General features: G+C 45.6%; 1 protein-coding gene across 1 annotated transcript in view; it reads right to left on the reverse strand.

The window, feature by feature from the left end:
- Positions 1–273: 273 nt before the first annotated feature.
- The window catches only part of LOC146188017 (cytosolic endo-beta-N-acetylglucosaminidase-like), a 34472-nt gene continuing 9968 nt past the window's right edge, over positions 274–24777 (reverse strand). The window contains exons 5-9 of the mRNA XM_084603592.1: positions 23421–23524; positions 22648–22756; positions 16755–16942; positions 6422–6679; positions 274–1998 (exon numbers count right to left, since the gene is read on the reverse strand). Coding sequence (XP_084459718.1) covers positions 1743–1998; positions 6422–6679; positions 16755–16942; positions 22648–22756; positions 23421–23524 — 915 coding nt within the window. The 3' untranslated portion in view covers positions 274–1742. The remainder of the gene's footprint in view (positions 1999–6421; positions 6680–16754; positions 16943–22647; positions 22757–23420; positions 23525–24777) is intronic.

Genomic DNA, 24777 nt, shown 5'->3' on the forward strand with positions numbered 1-24777 from the left:
ATGCTGGAAATGTTTGGCCGTTTTTTCCTCTTCCCTTTTTATCGCTGCTATGTTACTCTCGTTTACTTTCTGAACGGACCGTGCCACCTTCTTTCCAAGTTTGTAGCTAACTTTACTTTTTGTTTTTCCTACGAGCTGCGTTTTGTCATAGCTCCAAGACCAACATAAAGTTTGCTTCTCCCGAGTGCTGGTGAGTCTGGTGGTAAAGCCATCAAAGAAAACAGTGATTTTATTATTACATTATTTTCTGTTTTTTTCCAATAAAGAAGAATTCGCCTCAAGGTCCTAGGCAACACACCTGTGGCGATGTCAGACGGTGGGAAGTATGTCACCATGGCCAGATGCACTTCACTAAAACCAATTATAACCAAGAATGTCTACATAACAGGGCAAAAATGTACAGTCATCTATGGAAGATGAACTCCGAATTATTATATCCAAGTTTACTATAGCAAGGTTCTACTGTATTTTGGCAGATACTGGTTTTATGGCACTAATGGGCTTGCTGGCAGTGCCGTCGGAACTCCCAGAAAAACACCCACTGACACATTCACACTTCTCTTCCTTACCTTGGAACACTCGGCCATGCAGCCCAAGCCTTCAGTCGCCTTGCGCACGAGTGTGCCTGCGGGGCACTGCACACTGGTGCGATCCCAAGGTCTGATCTGCAGACGGTGCTTACACTGATGACGCAAAACTGAAGAATGAACTAGGATTAGAAAAGCTAACACTCTAAACTGGGTTTTAACAAATTGGGCATTGTTGTCAGCGTGCACAGCAAGAAGTGGGTAAGGAGAAGTGTAGAGAGCGAGGGCTAGTCCTGTATGATTTCGCGGAACCCACAAAAGCAGCCCGTGAAACATTTGAGAACCCCTGCTCTAAACAGTGCTTTAAGGGTATCCCGTAATGTGAAGCAGATTCCAGAACGAGCAAGTACGACTTCCACACAGTGAAACAGCCTCTAGCAAAGTAATGGATGCCACAAAAAAAAATGCAAGGTACATTGAACTAGAACATTACAAAGTTTTCTGTGCATGTAACAAAAATCTGATTACTTCATTGCCATGTCAGCAATGTTTAGATGTATAACTGCAACCAACACCCATCTCAGTCCAGCCAACAGCTGCAGGGAATACCCTCATTCGTACCAACTGCTGTGCTTGGGTGGAGATTGATTATAGCTAGTTCCATGTCGCGTACAACCGTGCACGCATACGAGCACACTAGAGCTAAGCATTTCAATGCATGCAAAGGAAGACGTGTGTCGCACTGCTCTTATTTATTTCCAAGGCCACAAAAGCTTTTTTGCAGGTTAAGGAAAATACCAACAGTAACCTGTTAAAGCATCATATGCATAGAACCTGCATTTGGCTGCTAAACTCAACATTGTAGACTGAAATCCTATCTAGAGCATCTGTATTTCTATGGAAGTTTAATGCAAAAAAATCAACTAGTAACTAAACCCCTATAGTAAGTTGCATCCGCAAACAGCACTAAGCATTAATTTTGAGACCTATTATTATGCATATGCTGAAAGTTGGGCTCACTACTGAGCACACCGGAAGAGAAAAAAAAGCAGGAAAAAAAAAATTAATAATTCTATGTAGGATCAAAAAATTTGCCAACTATATTGTTAATTCAAGACCAATAATGCGTATACATGCTACAGTCCTTGTTTTTCATACACAGTGTTTCCGCGCCTTACAAACCGAGTTGAATACTGCAGGACAACATCGTTCACATTACACTGTGACATTATTTTCACTTTCAGTCACTACATTTTCCAGCTTCTCAACGCTGTCTTCGTCACTAAATGCATCCATGTCGGGACCCGAGTCCTCTGAGCCACTGTCCCTGGCTGGTTCAGCGCCGACTGTGTTGTCTGGTCGTTTCACGACAAGTCTACCCAGCAAGCAGGCATTTGCGGCTGACAGAACAAACAAAATTCCGATCTCGTCAAGAGTGGCACTGCTCTTAAGGTCTTTGACCCAGTACGTCCTGCGAACAGTGGCAGTTGAAAATTCAATAAGCTGGTGTTCAGCGCTGTCAAATGACAGGCATCAACAGACGACACACACATGTAAAGAAAATTGAAATGACAGTTTGGTTTTTTTACTCGGAGCAGAAAACATGAATGGTGTGCATCAGGTTATAATGAGATGCTTGTCATTACGCAGTGATGTGCAAGCAAACTTAATCAGTAGAGAAAATGAGAAATAGTAGGTATTCTAAGATTCGTCACGCTGCTGCAAGTATTTCTGAGCTAGCCGCACCAGCACCAGAGATAATGAAAAATGATGCTCCCCTTCTGATCCCTGAACTTGTTCTTCTTGTTGGTTGACCCCTTATCGTTCAAAAATAGAAGCGTACAAGTTGATGCAGGAAATGAAATGCCATGCAGTCCTCATCGCACTTGCCGCGCACCAAAGCGACTTCGAAATTTCCAACTTTCTGAATGTAGCTAAGTCTATCGTTAAAAAAGGTGCGGACAGAGCTGACGTGCTTTGGCGATGACGTCGCATCTGTGGCGAAAAGAAAATAGCACATTCAGTGGTCAGACGCCGTCAGAATACCTGATTTTCTTCAGCGGCTGTCATCGCGAGCGACGACCTAGGGAAGTGTCAATGCGGGCCATTGCAAAGGAGCTCCAAGTCGCACAGCCAACTGTCAGGCTCGCTGTGCACGAGGACTTGAGGCCAATTCTTGTCCGATAAAATGTGGGAGAATCGTCTGCTTTAGTCCAAGCGCTCGATAGGCATGTTAAAGAGACCCGAGGAACCTAAAATGCCGTTTTTCTTTTTTTTTTTTTTCTTTTTCAGATGAAAAGAACTTTGACCAAGACCAAAAAGCTAATCACCGTAACGACAGGTGGCTTTGCACAAGCGCTGATGAAGTGCCTACAATGATGCATACAAAATTTCCTTCTGTGATGGTGTTAGCAGTCGGCAACAATGAGAAGGACGTCAAGCCACCACACTTTTTTGCAGAAAGGACTCCACATTATTGCTGCCGCGTACGTGGAGGTGCTTGCCATTGTTCTGAAGCCCTAGATTGATACTGTTTCGAAAGGAAGACCTTACGCCTTTCAGCAAGATTCGGCCCCTGCCCACACCGCCTGCGTCACCCAGGAGAAGCTGGCCGACACATTCTATGATCACATCCCCCCCAGCTTGTGGCCTCCTAGTTCTCCAGATTTGAATCCACTCGACTATTATGTCTGAGGCATCATTGAGAGAGAGGCCAAGCCACATAATACAAAAAGCTCTCTCAAGGCCGCCATTGCTGACTCAATGGCCAGCATCTCTAAGGACCACTTGATCCTTGCATGCAGCCGTTTCCGAAGCCGAATTGAATTTGTTATTGCCGCAGGTGGCAGAATCATAGAGTAATTGTGAAAACAAACAGTAAGAGAAGTATTTCCCAAATTTTGGTGAAAATATGTCTATTTTTGCTGGAGATATTTTTCCCTGCCTGAAGCAAAAATAGCATCCTCAAACACCCCGCGCACCCAGTATTTTGCGGCTCCCCTCAACTTTGTTAAATCGAGTTTTAACTGTACTTTGGGCTAATGCTCGAAAGCATTCATTCTACACACTGAACCCATTTACCAGCAACCTTTGAAGCTTTTGCCTGATATTTCCTTTAACCACGTTTCGCACAACATCCCTATTACAGTGTTGAAGCTCCTACAAGAAAGTTGCATCTCAAAACTTGCTCAATGCAAGGTGTGGTGGAAGATGAATTCCGTTTCAAAATCTCTTTGGTCCTATGAAGTTTACTCCTCACAATTTGAGCAATGCTACCCTGCTACCCTGTAGGTGGCTCATTCAGAGTTGCGTGCACTATCTTGACTAGTATTTACTTACAGACTGCACCTTGCCATCCGCCTTCTACGGTGCAGTGTTCACAAAAAAAGATCAGTTTTGTAACTACAAGACTTCGGGAGGTTAACATATGAATTTGAGAAGGAATAACTGTCTAAACTGGCAATTCCTTCTTTGCCAAGGATTGGTGCTAGGACATTAACAGTGGGGTGGTATGGAGGTGGCGTTTCAGTTCCCTATAATGCCTCTATGAACATAAAAACAAACAAGCAAATGAAGCCCTGAGAGCCTAGACCGCATTCTCAGGAAACGTGCTCTTTAGGGATGGGTCGCTCCGGAGCAAGCCGGATCTTCGGAACCGCTCCTTTCAAAGAGCAGGTGAGCCATTTGGCTCCGTGAAGTCGGAGCCGGATCCGTCGGAGCCATCGGATCTTTCGGAGAGCTGGTAGCTGGTTCCCTCGTTCAGTGAACCTTTCCGTCACAGGCTGGTGCGACAACCGCGCCATCTATTAGTGATGCGAGAAAGCAACCTCCTGCCCTTTCTCACAGGATTCGCAATAATGTCCTCGCCCTCGGCTGTCTTTTGAGCAGAGTGTGCCGTTCTTTTGGAGAGCAAGTGAGGTGGTTCTTTTGCTTTTATTTTATGGATAGAGATCTGCTAGATGGCTGGAACGGCGGTCCTTTTGAAAAGCCGGTCCTCTCTCGTTCAGTGAGCCTTGTCTGTCGGAGCTGGGTGAGATTTCTCAAAACGCAAAGCGAAAAAGCAACTATACAGCTCTTCCTTGTCAGTGTCACAACCAACCCATTGCCTTCAGATCTTCCCGCGGGTACCGCGGGCGCACTGCTGCTGGTGCCCGCACTTTTTTTTTTTTGTCTTGCAGTTTTGTGGTTTCGTTCCATGCCGATGAGTGGGGACCGGTACTACTCGTACTCGTCCGCTGTGTAAAGTGGTCCGCGGCAATCCATTTGACTCTGTATGCGTAATGCAGTAAGACACCCGATGCCACTGAAGGGGGGAGTAAAGAAGAGGAGAGCGAAAGAAAAGGAATGAGAGGGAAAGACTAGAACTGGCACAGAAAGAGTGCGGCCATCGGCTTCGTGAAATAGAGGAAGACAAAAAGAGCGGGGAAAAAAAAAAAGAAAGAAGGCACGGAAAGGCAAACACTAAACGTCAAAAACTGAACGGCATGCCGCCAGATCCAACGCCTCCCGGAGAAGATCGCAGAGGCTGCGCGCAGAGCATGGTCGCGGCCCGTCACGATCGCGCGCCGATCGAGGCGGCCGTGGGCGGAGAAAGTTGCTTTTTCTCACCGCTAATAGATGACGCAGAAGTCGCACTTTTGAGTGTGCGTGCCTCTAGCTGCAGAACATAAAAGGTGCCAACTATCCAAATCTATCTGGTTCGACGGGACGGTTCGGGGCCATCCTCCCCTGACGCCCTCGAGGCCAATCTAGTAACGTTGCTCGAGGCCGGGCGTCAGGGAATCGAGGCCAATGTTGTCGTACTCCAAGCGTGCTTGGTACGCGCTGTTTTTTAGTGTCCGGAGTGGAGCCATGCTCAGGAGAGGAGAAAAGCAGAGCGAAGTGGTTCGAATGTTTAGCGTTCTTTCGTAGCACCTTCCTTAGTCATCTCAACAGGCAGAAACCGCAACTGCAACCACAACCGCAGGCAGAAACTGATGCTAAATGCCACCGCTTGCTGTGCCAAGTGAGGGCCAAAATTGATTTTACTTTTTGTCACTATTAATATATATATATAAGATCCGGCCCCTTCTGAGCGACCTACTCACTTCTACAGATGTAAGTAAGCCAGTGAGCCGTTCAAGTGAGCCGGCTCACTTTAGTGAGCAGAGCCGCTCTGATACGCTCACTAAAGTGAGCCGTCTTTCCCATCTCTAGTGCTCTTCGACTGATTAAGTGCTCAGCAAATTTGCTCAAGAGGCCTGGCACATTTTTTGCCACCCATCACCTCCCCTTGGCGGTGTCCAAGGAGGGCAGTGCCACTGTGTCCGCCTGCCACATTATATTTAAATGTAACAAATTATCCCTCACTATGCAATGTTGTGATTGTCAAAACTGGGTAATTTTGCTTCCTTCATACTTGAAGCAGGCACACAGTTTGTTCAAATGCCACATCAAGCTTTACACTAAACGAGAACAACTCCATCTATCTTTTATACATCATAAAGAAAAACTTTTGCTCTTTGTAGCCTTCTTGGCATTTTTTAAGCGGAAGATAGATTCAAAAGTGAGCCTTTTTTTTCCCCTCCCACCAATCGATTCAAACTCATGAAGCTGATAACAAAGAAGGCTTGTAACTGCCGCATAGAAGTGAGCTACAGTGCATTCCAGCATCAGAGATTTTCATAAAACTATATTGATATCATTGAAGTTCATACCTACGAAACAGGCAATAGTGGGTATACCTGTTTTTACATACTTTTTTTTTTTTTTTGCTCTTCTTTTAGGTAAAGTAGACTCTATTACACCATTGTAGTATAATTTATCAATGTAGGCCAGCTTTAACTTGCCCCAGTGCCCCTTTAAATCCTGTAAAGCAACAATAAATTGTTCACAATAAACTGTCCACATCATACCTGGTAACCCAGCAACTTCCAGAAGCATCCTCCAAGTTGGTGTTGAATCCAGAGTCTGAGATGTCGCGTGCCGCGATGTAGTGCTCTGTACTGGGCACGTCAATGATAACACCCAGCTTGAGCTGGTCTTCTTTTCCTTCGGCAGACTTGACCTTCAAGAGCAGCACAATATCATTCGTTATCGTGCCGTTGGGTTTCTGCTGCTTGAATGTGTAGCTGACCATCAGGTGACCCAGTGGGATATCGAACCCAAACAACCTGCCAAAAAAAGAAAAAAAAAATCATGCTTGCAAGCTTTCTAAAGCTTGTAGCCTCACAGGTCCATACAATAAAGTAAACATTCAAATGTTGACATGAAAGCCAGCATTATGGCACAATTCACTGAAAGGTTTCTAATAACCTCTAGTCGAAGCTATTCAGAATCGATCTACTCCTTAAGCGGGATCCACACGGGGGAGACCCGCGGGGATGGATGTGGAAAGGAGGAGCACGACGTCACGGGCTGGGCAAACTCGCCCCCGCACCCGAAATCATGCATTCACACGGACAATGATGAGTCGCCGAAGAGAGATGTCAACTGTTTCAAGCCGCACGCAGCAAGACAGGAACGAAGAAGTACACAAGACAGCCGTTTCTGACCTACTAACGTTTCGTTACCAGTCAGGGAAACAAGTTCAATGAAAAAAAGCATGAAAAATAAAATAAGAAAACTCGTCTGAAACGGAAGGGGCCCGTGGAAGAAGGGTCAAATACATAAGGCCCGAGTGGGGTAGATCTTATCTGCTCGCACCTCGCAGCGCGCTTCTTTTTCCCTCTCGGGGTCTCTCGGGGAGTTGGGGAGCGTTTGTACCGGCTGGCTAAGATGTCCCCCCAGCCCGGAGACAGTGGCAGGCGGCGAAAAACCGGAAGCTGCAACCCCCAGCAGCCTCTTAAAGGCGTGACATCAGCACAGTCGCCCTCGCTTAGAGCGGGATTTGAGCGCTCATGTGAATGCTGCTTTACATACTCCATAATTACCCCCGTACCGCCAGCACAACTAACATGAAAAAAACCTTACACTTCTCTGCTCTCTCAGTGAGATGTCAGATACGCCAACTATGTCTGCTACATAAATACACTTCACGGCCATTTCCTTCCGCATCCTTCTCACACCACACCTTGTGTGGACCATCATAATAAATCTTGATCCTCAATATGTCCCACAAATGCTCTCAACAATTCATTCCTCCCACGCTCGATTATTGATTGGAACCACCTTCCTGCAGTGCTGGTATCTATAATCGATATAAAATTGTTTAAGAATACTCTTACTGTACATTACAGTGTTCCTAACTGATCATTTTTCACTGTTTATTATCTTTCGATTTGCACCCTTATATATTTGCCTGTGCTTTTCTCTTATTCCTCAAATTTTGTCTTGTATTCCACTCCCCTCTGTAACAACCCAGCTGGGCCCTAAGGGTATTAAAAATAAATAAAACCCAGTGAATCAAAGCAGCCTTTTGTAAAACAGCTTTTTGTTAAAAATAATCGAAACCTGCATTTTGAAATAAGTATATGGCTGGCCCTGGGTCAGAAAAACATGGCAGAACAAGTTAAGACCTAATTTTTTAAAGAAAAAGTGTCACTTCCCCATCTCGAAACGGCAAATGGTTGCAAGAAAAAAAATCTGAGGCATCCGGATTCCCTTCAGCAAAACGAACCCTCGGCATTGCTCTCTGCCTTCTTCACGAAGTGCAGAACTATACAGAAAATGTAGCCCGAATGCATGTACAGCTGTGAATTCTGAACACAGCAAAGGTGCCGTCGTCAGTTCTGCTCCGATACTACAAGTTCTGCCCTTGCTGTTGTCTTCAATGTCACCTACAAGTATGCACCAGTACCGTTATGCACAATACACCCGTCTCCAACAGTAGACTGTGCCTCAAAAAAAAAAAATATTAAAAGACAATTTTTTTTTTGTGTGTAAATGTGTAAAATCTACATACAACAGTCACAAAGCTGTGCATGGCCTTTTTTTCACAACACCCTGCTGCGTGAAAATTAAAAAAAAAAAAAAAATTGTAAGTCACACACACGACACATTCACAAGGTGCCCCTCTAACACTCCTGGTACCCATGACCCTTCTTAGCCTATGCGTTCGCCCTAACGACCCTGTGTGGCTGTGCGTTCAATGCTCACCTTGCATGTATGGATGTCCTGGGTTCGAACCCCAATGGCAACAAGTTTATTTTAATAAAGCACTTCTACTCCTTTTTATTTACTTATTTATATACCCTAAAGGCCCTTTCAGGCATTACATAGGGGGGGAGGAGTCACATGAACAAGGTTGGTTATAACAGGCACATAAGTAACAATTGCACTTAAGGATCAGAGAGGAGGAAAAGAAATACTATCCTCAATAAAAGAACCACCTAGCCAATTTCGGCTTCATTTGGACACTCCACAAATTTGTTAGCTCTATCAGAATGTAGGGTGTTTGAAATGATCCTGCACGAGGTCATGTGGTTATGACATATCATGGCACCATTGACCAATCGGGTCTTTCTTCAGACTGCTGCCACAGTACTACAGCCCCAGCTTTTTGATGAAACGACCCATATTATATGCTATCGTGCAAATCCTTGGACATTTTCATTTGTGGTAGCATAGTTTTTTACTATCAAACAGTTCCCTTGCATTTTGAACTGGAAAGTTTGTAGAGAGAAACCGCTACATATATTATCACAGACAACTTGCAGAGGTACTAATGCTAATGCAAATAACCAGAGCACTGTTCACCTACGTCCGGATTACAGCGAACTTCAAATCCTTCTTTTTGCTCTAAGTGTTAGCAGCCTAGTAGGACAGGCAGGGACAGTGCAGCATGTATTATATCTAAAGCAAATTGTTGGGCACAATATTAGCATTGGCCAGCGTATGAAATAGCTTTGATGGAATAAAAAGTTACCCAAATAAGGTTGGCAGAGGAAGGAAAAGAGCCAACCAAAACAGTTTTTTGCCATTCCAGAGCAATACCAGAACAGAGCGGTATTAAATAGAATACGAATGTGCTGGGGATAGGCCTGCCAGCTAGTACACTTGTCATCGCTATCACTCAGGTACTGAAATGGCCACCAAGGAGGAGCCCCTAGCAAAGGAAAAATACTCAGCACAAAGAAAAAGATCCCACAGCATGGGAACGGTATCGTTAATGTGCAAAAGAATATAAAAAAAAATGGCCTCCACCAAGGAGAAGCTTTTTCCTCCAATTTACATTCAATCCTCCAAACAAGCCCCAAGGAATTCTGGCACATTCTCTCCCCTAAGATACGACTCAATAGAATTGAGCTTCTAGACATTAACTGCAAACAAAGAGACAGTGAAAAGAGCGCAATAATCCTAAATGAATATTTCTGTTCAGTGCTCTCCCCAGCAGCTGGCAGTCCCAATCTTTTTCCAGCCATCTCAACAGTAACCATGCTCCAAATTACAGTCACCCTGACAGGCGCAGCAAATCTAGTCAGTTCGCTCAAGACTTCTTCATCGGCAGGTTGAGACCACATCAACAGCAAACTCTTAAGAAATACCAGTGTAGTATTATCTAATATTTGCCCAATCATTATAATCCGGAGACGTCTCCGATGACTGGAAAATAGCAAAAATTGTACAGATTTAAAAAAAAAAGTGATCGCACAAATTCTCCCATTTTTCACCCTATGTTTTTAACCAGCATCCCTTCCAAATTGCTAGAACATGTTATATCATCCAGCCTAATGAGCCATCTTGATTCCATAAACTTCTTTTATCACCATCAACACGGTTTTCGAAAACCCTACTCCTGCGAAACTCAATTGGCTAAATTCACTCATGACATCCTTCGCTTTATGAATGAAAACTTTCAATTTGACGCCATATTTTTAAATTTTTCTAAGGCCTTCGACAGTGTTCCACACTTACACTTGCTCGCGAAACTTTCCTATCTAGGCATCCCTGCTGATCTAATGAACTGAAACCACCAATTTCTTCATGGGCGCAGGGAATGGCTACTGCTCATCCTTTTCTGATGTTACTTCAGGTGCCCCTCAGGGAGCCAGCCTAACCCCACAACTCTTCCTCATTTGCATCAATGATCTCCCAGCTAATATAGACACTAAACTATGACTCTTTGCGGACGACTGCGTCATGTACAGCCTCATTCGTCACCTCACCGGTAGCCACCTACTAAAAAAAGACATTGATACAATAGCCACATGGTTGTGACACTTGCCTTTGAGCCTGGACAAATGCCAACTCTTGTCGTTCTCCCACAAACGCTCAGTAATTCAGCATTCATACAACACTAACGCTACCCTGGTTACCAAAACATCACCCTACAGGTACATTAGATTACGTCTCTTATCTTCGTTATCTTGGGTAAATCATGTCCAAACAGTATGCTCCGATGCCTCACGTGTTCTAGGTTATCTGGGGCAAAACCTCAAATCAGCACCCCCAAAAGTGAAAAAAACCGGCTTGACAAATGTTCGTCCGTCCCAAACTAGAATTTGCATCATCCATCTGGTACCCATCTCAAGCCTACCTCACTGCCGAACTGGAAGCCATCCAAAATCGTGCAACCCGCTTCATCACTTCTGAATACTCCAAAGAAATCAGCATCACTGCACTTAAAAGCTCTATCTCCCCACCCACTCTTCAAGGGAGTACGAAATGGCTAGAGAGGTCACTAATAAATGTTTTGAATGTGTAGAACGAATGCTTCCGAGCGTTCTCCCAAAATACGATTCCTTGAAACAAAGACAGCAATTTATTATTAATTTTTAAAAACTTCGTTTTTTGAAATTTGCGGGCTGCTCGGTTCTCGCATGGTGGTGAGATTTGAACTAATCTGCCGTCAGTACCTATGTCACATCTACCGAGAGTGACAGGCCATGACAGGCTGCCATTGACTGCAGCCACATCATCATGAACACGCTTCTGGTAGCTGCAAAAGTTGTCTGCTCGAGTGCTGCATGCAATGTATGTGTGAACCCCTGAGCTTGGCACTTGGGTTCGTGATGTTCACCGAGAAGGTGGTGGCGCCTGACTGAAAGTGCGCGCGAGCACCAGAGTGCGAAAAGAGCACGAGCTGGTCTGATTCAACACCGTACCAATTGTACACTTCTGCTTCGAATCATACTTCAGGAGCAGCACATAAAATAGGCAGCGTCAACCTTCGTGTACCAACCGACAGCACAGCAACAGCGTACTGTAGTCCCGTCTAGTCTTTGCAGCATCGACCATTTGTGCGGCGGGTTGATAATTAAATAGAATGTGTGTCAAAAAAGGTCTGCCCTCAGCTGCATCACGAAAGTATACAAATTTGCACCGGTTAAGTGCAACACCGGATTCCGCCAGGTTATTGCAGAGATGCCGTCCGTGAGAGCTGCGACCAACAGCATTCCGATTGTGCGCCGCTCACTGGTTGTCGCTAGGCCTTTGTTCGGCATTGAAGCCAAGGTAGACGACATTTTGGAATAAGCCGTTTCGCCGCCTCTCTAGCGTATGCTGCTCGCGCGCTCCTGTGCGCGATTCTTGAGTATAGCTGCTGAAATCGGTGATAACCTGCACTGCCGAACTGCATTTGCCGAGCTGTTTTGCTGATGTTTTGAGCCATCAATTCTGGCTCGGACGATGCGTACACATGAGATAAAACACGCGTGCATGTCATGCATTGGCACTTCCTAAACGATGTGCAAAAGGACTTCAACGAAAAAAAACATTACACTACCCTATTTGTTAATCTCAATTCTTAAGATTCACGGACGAATAATTCGTGCTCACCTGTAATCCGATATCCAAACTTTGTAGCAATCATCAGTCTGCTCTCGCCGATGATATGTATAGTTCCATTTGTTATGCACCACAAGAGACGCCTATCGCCGACCACCATGAAAGCACTCCTGGCTAAAAACGACGACATGTTTGCACGCGTGCAACTCGCATGCTCGTCTGCCAGCATCCATGCAGTGTCATTGCTATCGCGCCAACTCCGCGAGGAGATCGGCCATCGTTGGTCAAACTGCAGGAGACTGTACCAAAGCTACTGACACTGGAGACTGATTTTGGCAGTGCGAGAGAAGAAAGGGGTCTTGTAGAAAGCCGTACTCAACAGGAGTGCACGCTAACTTGCGCTGAATGAGACAGGGATATGAAGGTAAGTGCTCCTCCGCGGCGGCCGCTGGTGTGTGTGGACAGCAGTCTGCCCACCTGCAGGCATACGCTCACGAATGACTCGGGTCGTTTGGGCTGCTGTCGCACACAATTCCGAGAGGTCAAGCAACCGAAGAAACTGGTGGCATAGGAAGACACAAGAGAAGGTTGAAAGCTATGCAAACGCAGATGAGAAAGGAAAGGAAGAGACCGGTGAATGCGTGGGCGACGCTCGGGAAAACAGGCGCGACAACCGGAAATCTGTGAATCAAGCGTCACCCTACAATGTTTCATGGGCAGGGCAGAGTTCCCGAGCTGTTTTCTTCATTTTTTTCTGGTGTCTTGAAGTGTTGAGTTGAGGGGGGAGAGAAGGAGCACTATATTTAATTGCAGATATCTCTGGTATTATTGAAGCTAGCTGAAAAATTCTTGCGATGAATTGACTTGCGGGGGAGTACCTATCTCTCGGCCGATTTGGTTTACCTCATTTTAGGCATTTCATAGTCCCTTTAAGTCCTGCCGCATCACCTCCTATCTTTGCCTACTGCACAGTTTCTTTTACCATCCTGCTTTCAGACAGCCATTGCTACAACCACAGCTCAGAACATTCAATCGCCTAAGCCACAGCCTCCCTATAGCAGGTATCAGGAGCCGCACTTCAGCTATGAACAATTCTTTTTTCCCCGACGCGATAACTCTCTGGAACACTCTGCCTAACGACATAGTTTTATGCGACGATTGCAAACATTTTGCACAAAACTCGCCAATCATTTCCATGATGTGTAAACATTTTTTCGCCGTTATCATCAATCATTCATTGACTTTCAACTGTGCTTGTGCCACACGTGCATTTTTTTTTTCCACGAATACCGTGATGCTCTTTATTTGTTGATTGATTTTTCTTGTCTTTTATAATTTGTAGTGTTTGTGTTCATTATGCCTGCTTTCATCATGCGTGTATTTCTCCAACTGTAGCCCCTCCTTATGTAATGCCCTCAGGCATTTAAGGATGAAATAAATGAAATGAATGGACAAGCATAGGTGTTCGCAGAGTTCTGCATTAGAGGGGACCAAGTTCCAACGCAGCCCCCGTCACCCCAAACTCCCCAACCCCCTCCTACCAAGGCCCCTATGACCAAAGGGCAGCAAAAATATTAGGAATGGTTACAAAACATTTATTTTGGTGTGATGAAATCACAGCATATACAAACTATTGAACCCTTAAAAAACAAAACGAGCTTTGACATGGTTGCAGAATTGGAAATGATGCGAAGATGCACTTCTCACAACGTTTCCTCAAGTCCCAGACTTTCCGGTGGTAATAGTGACAAGTAAGCAGCTCTTGGTACAGTGAAAGCTCGTTAATTCGAACCTTGATAATTCGAATTTTCGGATAATTCGAACTGCACTACTTGGTCCGGCCAAGCTCCATAGAGATCTGTGTATAAAAAAGCCCGTTAACTCGAATGCGAGTCGGTTCCACTGCGGGTGATTCGAACTACGCATCACCATGTCTGGGCGGCTTGGCGCACATCACGCGGCAAAAAAAAAAAAAAGAAAAGAAAAGAAAAAAAAGTAAAGAAACACCTCCGCGATCGGTAGGCATAATTAGAGACTGTGCACATCCAAAGCAGGGACAGAAGATGGAACCAGGTAAAACCATGGAACAGTGAGTAAAACTTAAATGGCACCATGACCGGCGTGGCGGCCGGAGGTGTTGGAGGGAGGGGACGGCAGCCGCTGCAAGGTCAGTGCATGGCCGCGCGGCGGCGGCTGCCTGCTCTCTCTTCTGCGCAACCTCCGTAGCTTGCAACGAAATACTAGTTAATTCCAACCCTGTTAATTTGGAAATAGGGATAAGTACTGTTGGCGCAGTCCCAGCCAACGCCTATAAAAGGCTATGGTCTTGGACGAGCACTATGGGCTAAACCCCTTTTTTTTTTTTGCGATAGCCATCCATCCTTCCACCCATCAGTCGTCAACAGAAGCACGCGAGTCAGCCGCGATCATGACGCCGGTTTTTAGCACCGTTCGTTCCGATGATTGGAGAGGCAGTAGACGGCGCCGCCCGTCCCAGTCGCTCATAGCATGGATAAAGCGAACATACTTTTTGAAAAGGAGGCTTGACACAACCGGACAAGCGCTGGCACTTTGCCAAGTTCGCTTCCGCTTCCCTCCCCCCTGCAGGAGCTAAAGTCAAAAGATAAACATGCCGTTATCGCTGGGCAGCATCTTGACGCACTGCCAAGAAATGTATTGTGGACCGTGACGGCGCGAAATGGAGAAACGCGCTAACGACTGACACCTTTATTTTTTTTTTTCTGATTTTTAGGCACAAATCGGGGCTGGGTGGGTTCATTATGTGAGCGAGTTCGTTACGCAACTAAATACGGTACATTTACCGTAATACAAATGGTTCTGGTCAGTTTTTTCGAGGCCATTCGAAAATTCGAACATCGGATAATTCAAACTTTTTTCCCAGTCCCGTGAAGTTCGAATTAACGAGCTTTTACTGTACACATCATGGGTCCTCAGCTGCCACTATCGTCGGAAAACTAACATGGCCATAACCTTGCACATTTAAGGATGATGGCACAGATCTGACAGAGTAAAGGTTAGAGTGTTAGGGGTGTAGCCACCCCTCCTCCAAAAATCACACCTATGCAGCTTTCAACCTGTAGACCTGGCCAGTCCATAGCTCACAGTCATCTCTGGAGCTTTTACGCAGTTCTCTGCTTTTAGATCACCTTTTGGTTGTCTGCCTTCAGGCTCCCTCAATCACCGTCAAACATGTTCCCTCAGACACCACATACAGCATGACTTTACTGCAATTCAAAAGCAATATCTTTCACTTTTGTCACATGTAGTCCCTTACCAGTCAAGCATGTTTTTTTTTCTTTTACTGCTTTCATGGCCGTTTATGCCACATGTGACGTTCACAGCAACTGAGAAGCACTACTGCTGCCTGTTTATATCTGTAAGTGCCCATCCATCAAAAATTAGCTGGTGTTTACCTTTTTAAACCCGGTAGGTTGCGTAAGCAAACCCGACGTAGCTTCTCTTTCTGTTCTTTCTTCTTCTTTTCCTTCTACTTATCCTTCTTTTCCTTCTTTTTGTTTTTCTTTTTCTTTCTCTTTTTCTTCTTCTATAAAGGTGAAAGGTCAAACATGGCTACCGGCTGGGTTTACGCGATGGGCTCAAACCTCTCATAGTATTGCTTACGCAATAAAAAAAAAAGGAGGCAGCAATAGTGCCTTGCCCTGTGTGCCTCCCATAGGAATGTGTGTTTGGCTGCACTAGACTTGTTAGCCAGAAAAATTCTTACAGTAGTTCCCCTGTGCCTAATGTTCGCTGCACAGTCTGAAATCAAAAGTGCCGCTTTCAGAGGCTCTACCGGGCATTCAATGACTTTATAGCATGCCAAATGAATGGTCAAAGCGTCTTTTCTTACTTTTTTTTTATTTTGCGCATACAACCACTCTCTCCCCTCACTTCGTAAAACAAAACAGGTCTACACTTGCATTCCATAAGAACTGTTTTTTGGCAAAGTAGTGCAGGCCACACCAATACAACAAACGCCAGAAGGATGGCACATGTCAAAAGAGGCTTGCAGAACAACAACGAACTGGCCTGATCCCACTGAGTTCAATGACAAATGAAACCATCCATGTGATAAGTTCAGATATCATGCCAGGTGCTCTCAAAAATCCGAGCTCAAAAATCTAAACAAAGTATTACTGTTTTACTGCTGCAAAGAGAAACATAAAGGAAGGTTACGATAAAAGAACAATAAAATGTAACATTTAAAAGAAGGCTCCCTTGGTAATACCTAAACTGCGGTACTTCTGACAAGCACAGCATTGTGTAGAAAATCGTTATCAGCATTACCAAGCCACTTTCCCAATTCATAAGATATCTGGAAATGTGAATGTCCGGACATGGGAAGAGCATGGAATGTGAACAGCAGATAACCGAACATCTTCCAGCTCAACAGAGTGGATCACCAGAGAGAGCGCCAACAGAGGGTGAGGCGAGGGGATGAGAATAGGAGGTCAGCAGGGATAGGGTAGCCAAAGCTGGGGAAGGACAGGATTAGCGTGGAGATATGAGAGACATTCTGCAGTGAACGTATCTGGACTGATGATCATCAGGATGTCCCACCTGAAGTAAGGCACAGCCTCGGGCTGGTTTTCATCAGGCAAGAAGCGAAGCCGAAGGCAGCCGCCGCCATCATATGCGTCCTCTGTATAGCCAGTAGCCGATCCACATCCGTGGCAGAGCCAGGGGCTCTGGTCTCGGGGCTGCAGCTGCTGCAAGGATAGGTTGAACCACGGCCGGACCGACACCACCTGCACCGATTCGCACATCTTGTATGTCAGCAGATCTTCCTCTGCTGAACAGAGTGCTTAGAGGTGACACTGTACCGGTTTTGCATTTAAAATTTCATAAATACCACAGAATCTCTGCACAGAAGCCCTAAAGCCAGCTGTCCCTGGGAACCTCAAAGCTGCTTAACCTACTTTCTGTAGTTTTCATTTTAAAACTAGATACAGTACTAAATTATGGGGCCATTTAAGTAATTTCAAGAGTGGAGCGTAATAGCCTTGGAATCAATACTGCTGCAGTAGGTTTCTTTCATTTGAGCCTGAAGAGCATGTTATCATTTTTTAGTGCGTTAGCACTAGGGCTCTCAGACTATTAGGCCTTTGTGTGTTTGTCTGAAGTGTCCAGGCTCGTGCCGCAGTGACCCCCGCGTCTGGGTCGGCAGTTTTTGTGGCATCACGAGACCACGTGTCAAGATCAAATTGGCAGGAGCTGCCAACTTGGAATTCAAAGAGTCCCGGTGGGTCGGACTCCCATCTCAAAAGTGCTGCCTATGTCAGACATGCTGCTCTTAGATAGTGCAGCCACAATCATAGAGCTTGGTTGAATTTAGGCTTTCTGTGTCACACCAGGCAACCTGGGCAACATACAGTGAAATCTCTTTAATCTACATTTCCGAATAATTTAAACTCCATTGCTCAGTCCGGCCAAGCACCATAGAAGTCTGTGTATAAAAAAGCCAGTTAATTCGAATGTGAGTTGGTTCTGCCACGGAAAATTCAAAATACAGACTGCCGTGTCTGGGCGAGCTGGCATCTAGCCGTCACTACCGAGACCTTGAAATTCTCGATGGTGACGGCCCAGATGGCTTAAGTGATAAGGCAGCACACAGTTATGAAGCTGCGCACCTCCAAAACGGGGAGAGAAGATAAAACCAAGTGAACACATAGAAAAATGGGTAAAGCCAAGCCGCCGCAATGATTGGTGCGATGGCCGGCGGCGCCCTAAGGTAGGGGTTGGCAGCCACGGCAGCAGCTGCCTGCTCTCTGTTCTGCGTGACCTCAGAGACTTGCAACTCACTGCTTGTTAATATTGTTACAATGCAGCAAGCGATGAAAACAGGAGAACAGAGAACAGGGAGATGCTGGATGACAGTGAGATGACGTTTAATGAATTGTTGCGGGCCTAGCGCGAGCGCTCCTGCCAGCGCCACTGCCCGCTTCTTCCTCCTTTTGGTCCGTAACACTACCCGGGGCCACCGAGCGATCGTCCCGATCGTGGACGAGGAAGTCTGTCGATGTTGATGACTCTATGACATGACGATGGGCGTGACTGGACGGGTGGAGAAGAGAAAAAAGAAAGAATAGAACGGCCTGCCAATGAACTTTGGCCCAGGAGACTCTTGGGCCACACATTCCCACGACTCAATGGCGGAGGCCAAGGCACGCACCGCATGGCATAGGCAGGGGAAGATGTCTTGAAGTGTAGCGGTGTCTTTGGTCGTAGGGCCTTTAGTCGGTACATCTGGTCAGTGGGGTCACATATGGTCGTTCGGGTCCCTTCTTGTGTCTTGTGGTTATGTGTGGCGTCTCGGGTCAGTCTCTCCTTCGTCGTGTTTAGTGGTCGGGGCGGGGGGACGGGGCGGAGGAACGGCAAGGTCTTGCTGGGTCCGGCAGGCTGGGGAAAAGATATGCGATGCCTTCTAACCTTCAGCCGACGGGGCAAGAAAAGCAGGGCACCGAAGCTCCGGACCAGGATAATGGGGTGATGATGAAGTACCTCACACCTCCAACCAAATGTTACGATGCGGCAAGGCGGTGAAGAAAGACAACAGAACATGACCGATAGCGATGGTAGATGACATTTAATGAATTGTAGTGTTACGGACCAAAAGGATGACAGTGAGATGACGTTTAATGAATTGTTGCAGGCCTAGTGCAAGCGTTCCTGCCAGCGCCACTGCCCACTTCTTCCTCCTTTTGGTCCGTAACTATATGACCACTTTAGGAAATACAGGTAAGTCTTACTGATGGCATAGAAAGAGTCAACACCCCTGTAAGGCTATGTGCACTACAGGCTTCGCACTGGTTAGGCCGCAGCGAGACTCGTTAGGCCACATCCTGGTATGACTGGCATTGACAGTAATTGTCAAAATAGCACTCCTCAAACCTGAACTGCATGTTGCGGAGTTGACCGTGCGCCTCAGACATGCGCGCAACAGCAAGTGTGACGAAACAGGAACGGCCTTGTCTCAGATAACAGGCAGACTACTTAATTTCAGTTTTATGAGCTTTACACCATTCGCGCTAGCTCATGCCAGCATGCTATGACGTCAGTGGTGCTAGTTAAAAACTTATATTATCAATGCCCCATGTCCGAGGCAGCAAATGGTGGATATCGGCAGCACAACAGCCAGCTAACCGATTGCAACTGTGCAACATTTCAGACGCTCATTTGCGGTACCGGACATTTTCTGTGCTTCCATCCACGCGATTCTTCCCCTGCTTCAAAAATGTACGCCCGTCAAGTTCTCTTCAGCGCGTCATGCAGTGAAGCCTCACTAGCCACACAGGCTGCTTGTGAGGGGGCGCCACCACTATCGTGTCATACCATTAAGGCTGGTTCACACTAGCGACTCGCGGAGGTCGCGCGACACGATTCGCCACGGAGGGGGCGACCCGAACGAGTCGCCAGCGACCCGTTTGAGGTAGTTTGAGGGAGTCGCTCACTGACAGATTTCTTGCGACGCGACTTGAAGTCGCAGAACTCCTCAGCCAACCCGCGGCGCTTCTGCCTTCTTTTTTGGGCGGGAAAATTCAAGTGTGCATGCGCGCGTTTGCACGAATTACTGCGGCCGCTGTTGTTGGGCACACATGTCAAGGATCCCTGCAAGAGTGAAACGTACTAATTTGTGTTTGTACTCGTACTCTTTATCATGTGCGCGACGCTCTGGCATAAGGTGATTTCGTGATCTGCTATTGCGCGAAACCGCAAACAATAGCGCGCACACCACCACCGCTTCAGTCTTCGTTGAAATAGAGCGCTTTTGACTGTCGAAACAGCCCCAAACATGGGCATAACCATAAAATCTACTTCCTCGCGGATAATTGCACATATTCATACCCGAAATGAGTCCGAATTGATCTACCACTAGCGGTGTAGCAGAGTTCGTAAAGGCGCGAAAGTCGGCTCTTCGTTCAAATCTCATTCGGTGAAGGGGTTGTCGTGAAGCGAGTCACATGCCGATGTGAACACTCGCTGTCGATCGGCGCTTGTCGCCAGTCTCCCCCTCCGTGACGAATCGAGCCGCGCGACCTCTGCGAGTCGCCACTGTGAACCAGCCTTTAAGGATGCTGGGGAGGCTCTTACCATTTTTGAGCAGTTCTGCATTGATGCTTGGAACAGAGTGCACAGAATATAAAGCATTGATGGAAACACAAAAAATAATCACAGTTCCACTATTCTTGTTTAAAAAGCAGGCGACCATAGCTCAATTTTTCGCCAAATAAGTTTACAGTAATGCAAAAGGGCCTTGACAATTTTCTGTGGCCATTTGATAATTGAAACTTTTTTACCGGTGCCGTGAAATTCAAATGAACAACAACAACCTTTACTGTACATTATAAAATATGTCACCCAATGTAGGCCAGTTCAAATCAAGCCAAATCGTGCAAAACAAGGGGTAACAGTGCTAGCAAACAATAGCCCATGAGCCCCAAGCTAAACCGGATAATGCGGGCCGTAAACAAAGGACAGCTTGATCATCAAAATGTGCTGAAGAGGAATTTGCAGGATCATGGTCACGTGCGAGCATTTTAGTGCTTTGCTGTGCCAGCTCACTGTAATTTCACCAAATTTCTAATTTTCGAAATGCTACCATCAATTTTAACACCATATTGGTGCCCACCCTTTTTAGCAGTGTTAGCATGAAGTCCCGAGGCTATCTTTAGTGTGCAAAATAGTGTGGATTTCATGAGCACTTTTCATCATTCTTTGCCCTCATACTGCAGCACACTTCATGAGGTCGACTTGTATTCAATGCTATTTTTTACTAACACATGCCAGTGATTAAAATAAACACCATGCAGATTGTTAGCTCAGGCTAAGAAGTCATTGCTTGCACTTGTAGCCTGATTCAAGATGGCACCGATGTGAAAAAGATCATGCAACTATTTAGCGTGGGATGCCCTTCGCATTGATGAACCCGCACCTTACTGCTGGCATGCTCACTCCCAACACCCGTGGGGCTAGTAACGATAAGATTGCTGCTCTTAATGTCCGGCCTAACAGACTAGCACTCACTGGAATTAAGCTGAAATTACAAAATTCCCAAAATTTCAGGTGTGCTGTTCAGACATTATAGTATAAGAGAAATCATAAAGACAGAAAAAAAAAAAAAAAACTGTTCACTGGCACAAAACCGCTGCCTCTGCGTGACAAGCATGCTGTTTTGTTGCTGAATTTACAGTCATGTTATGCCTATTCTCCCCTTTTAGCATTTAATCATTTGTTTCACAAACCCTTGCACCCTCAATACATCAGCAATGCAAAAGCAAAAGAGAGGACAGTTGCTGTCATATCTTGGACACAGTAGCTTGTGCACCATGTGCAAATCAAGTTCAGTCACTCCCATGGATTGTTTCATTTATGCTGCTTTCCTATCATTCTCCAACACTCTCCAATTTTAACTAAAGTCTGCAATATTAAATTCGCACATTTCAATTTTAAAAGGTTGCCCTTTCCACACGCTACACATAATGTACACAATGTGTACGCAACAAATCAGAACATGCCTCGTTAGTTTAACTTGATTTATTGGTTGCAGGTCTATTGGAAAGACTTCATTATACTGCCTGCAACCGATAAACTGAGCTAGACACATTAATCAGTTGAATTTCTGTATTTACTTGCGTAATGAAGCCACTCACAAAATGGCTCCATCCTCGAATTTTGTCCCCCAGGACCTATATTAAAAAAAAAAAAAAAAAAAACACTAGTATAGTCAGCATGTCCTTCATTCACCAGTCTTTAGAATAAATGGTTTTGTGCTGTCGTCATCACAGCCCCATGCTGCATTCCTTGACATCATGTGATGATGCTGCATAGCGATTACGGCTTTGTTTATCTTTTGAATCTCCTACAAATGGGAGGGGAGAGGGGGGGGGAGGTGACTTGCACAGTGAATTTAGCAGAGTGTCAAGACACGGTGCACCCTTGAAAAGAGTGCCAGTGGTGGCTTGCTTGGCATGTTACCTGCGCTACTAAAAGCCAATATGTGTAACCCTGGTGTTCAGTGTGTTCGCTTTATCACACCGTGACTAGGGTGGGTGCCATTCGCGCGACAAAAATCGGTGGAATGCCTGATAGCAGCAAACACCTTTTGAAGTGAACATTCTAAAAACCAGCTTCATGATCGCAGCTGACTTTCGTTATTGACTGATGAATGAATGGGTGGGTGGATAAACAGCATACGATGGGCGTATTCTTCCTTGAATAGGCCTCCGTGCCAGCTCCATTTATTATAAATATTATTCTTACTCACCTATGATGGGCGTACATGAAATTTTGACTCTCATAGCTTTTTTCATCGCACAATGAATCTCTCTGCCCCACACTGATGTCAATTCTTTTTGAAGTAAAAAATGGATTCATTATGCGAGTATGTATGGTACTAACAAGGAGCAACAACAAAAGAATGAGAACATAAGGTAGGGAAACAAAGGAACTCTACTTGTCCCGCCTTATAGCTCTGTCCGCCGAAGCCTTGGCAAAAGCTAGTTGTCAGTGGTAACGGCCTGAGGAGCCATTTGGGACAGCAGAGATCTGGGAAGGACCACAACCTGCGTCAGCACCAGTGCAAGTAAGAAGACATCACACAACGCAGCACACACAAGCAGACAACAAAAGAAGACAATGAGATGCTTTCTGGAACCTGGAAACAGTTCCCAAATTATGCTGCTTTCTCGCTGCCCTTTGGCCTTTCCCTCGTCTGTTGGCCATCCCAGGTGGTGCACACAGGAACACTTTGTTGTTCCAAGGCACACTGCTCACCATTTAAACAGAACGGTATGAATTGAAATGCGACCACAGAAGCTGGTTTTGTCCACCAACTTGCCCGTCTCTACGCTTCACAGACCTAGCAGAATTTGGTTTATGACCATAGCCACCGAGAAGTCCAGTTCTCACTGCGTTCGGATGTGTCCATATCGCAACGTGAAACTCACAAGAATTCCTCTCCCGTACCATCAGGCAACCAATGTGACCAATAAAATTGCCCCACTCTACTGTAGAACACATACCCTAGTGGCACCTTTATTTTAAAGGAAGTATACAAGAGAGCAGTCAGCAGCCCCATTTTACACCCTTTTACAAAACTTTCCCTGGGCCCAGCTGGTATGTGTCTGCAATTGCCTTTGCCTAAATACCACGGGCTATTTCATTCAAAATTAAAAATGGTAGAACCTTTTTCGTGTGACAATGTGATCCTTGCCACTAACAACTCACAGGCATTGATTCTGCAGGAACCTCCGCTTCTCCTGTGTCTCATAGACCCAACCAGAACCCAAAATGGCCGCTGACAAGCCATGGCTGCGGGCCACCTCGACTACCTGAAATGAAGTAGGAGGCCAATGAGGCTTGTGCAAGGTAATATTTTTATGCCACTAGTGCACCCAAGGTCAAAAAGTTTACAGAGGTCAGCACAGCTCATAAGACAGCTGAAAGAGACAGTTTCTTCGCCACATCTACAATATGACTGAATCTATCACGGATCCTGAGCAGTTTCTGCACCTAAGTCTAGGCTGTATGTATCAGTAAAACCACGCTGTGTACATAAGTGCTGAAGAAATTTTTTCTTCTGATGGTATACCCAAAGTACATGATGGTGAGAGGCTCCAAAAGTAAACACTATCCAGTAAGAATATGCCGAAGTAAATGGCTTAACCCAAAACAATACACACACAAAGAAATAGTGATCACCCTAGAAAGCCCCATAAAAGTCCACATATCTGGCTTCGCAAGAAATTTTCCTAGTAAGTGGCATAAAAGACCTAAAGTGAACCTCCCTAACCTTCCAATTCATAAGACTGCTAAACACTTCTGCAGCTGCTCAACACAGCAAGCTGAAATTACTTTGCATAACTAGCCTTGCTGACCTCCGCACAAAATGCTATATCCAAACTCAAATGGGGCCAACATAGTGCATTTCTTAGAATAACTTGTGTCAATACACCAACCTTTGCCTGTACGGTCATGTAAAGCACATGCATGGCATGCCTATGGCTGCGACGTGAGAGCTGCCAAGGTTGTTGTAGTCACCCCTACCAAAAGCTACTCACAGCACATGGCGCTCAATAAGGCTGCTGTGCTCCCCAGATGTCATGTGCAGAGCAGTTTCAAGCCTAAGATTACTGCTGGCGGTTAAAAAAATAAAGCGCACTAATATTCAGTCAGCAGAAGATAGCCATAAGGCAGCTGCTCTGGGTGCAAGAAAATATCTCATAGCGAAAAAAGTTGATTGTCAGTAAACTAGAAGCAATCAATAATGCTGCCACCCACAATGTGAAGTGAAGTAGAAAAAAGCTAAGATCCATAACCTTGGAAATATTTCAAGCATACTTTCAAATGTTATTTCGTTAGCATTCAGCCTTGAATGCTCACTGTCTAAAAAGATACTACAGTCTTGGGGTGATGCCGTGCAACTCGAGTGCTAATCGCTCATGCCAAGGAAGCCAAACAAAATGGCTACTCCCACCAAAATTGTCATCATGTGCCCTATCCCAGCAGCCTGTACCAGATTCAGCAGCCAGAAAGCAGGGCTAAATATTCCAAACAGGTTACTGACTGTCATTTACAAACAATT

Source organism: Amblyomma maculatum, chromosome 5, assembly GCF_055883805.1.
Source record: "Amblyomma maculatum isolate TAMU_Amacu chromosome 5, ASM5588380v1, whole genome shotgun sequence".
In the NCBI taxonomy this organism is placed as follows: domain Eukaryota; kingdom Metazoa; phylum Arthropoda; class Arachnida; order Ixodida; family Ixodidae; genus Amblyomma; species Amblyomma maculatum.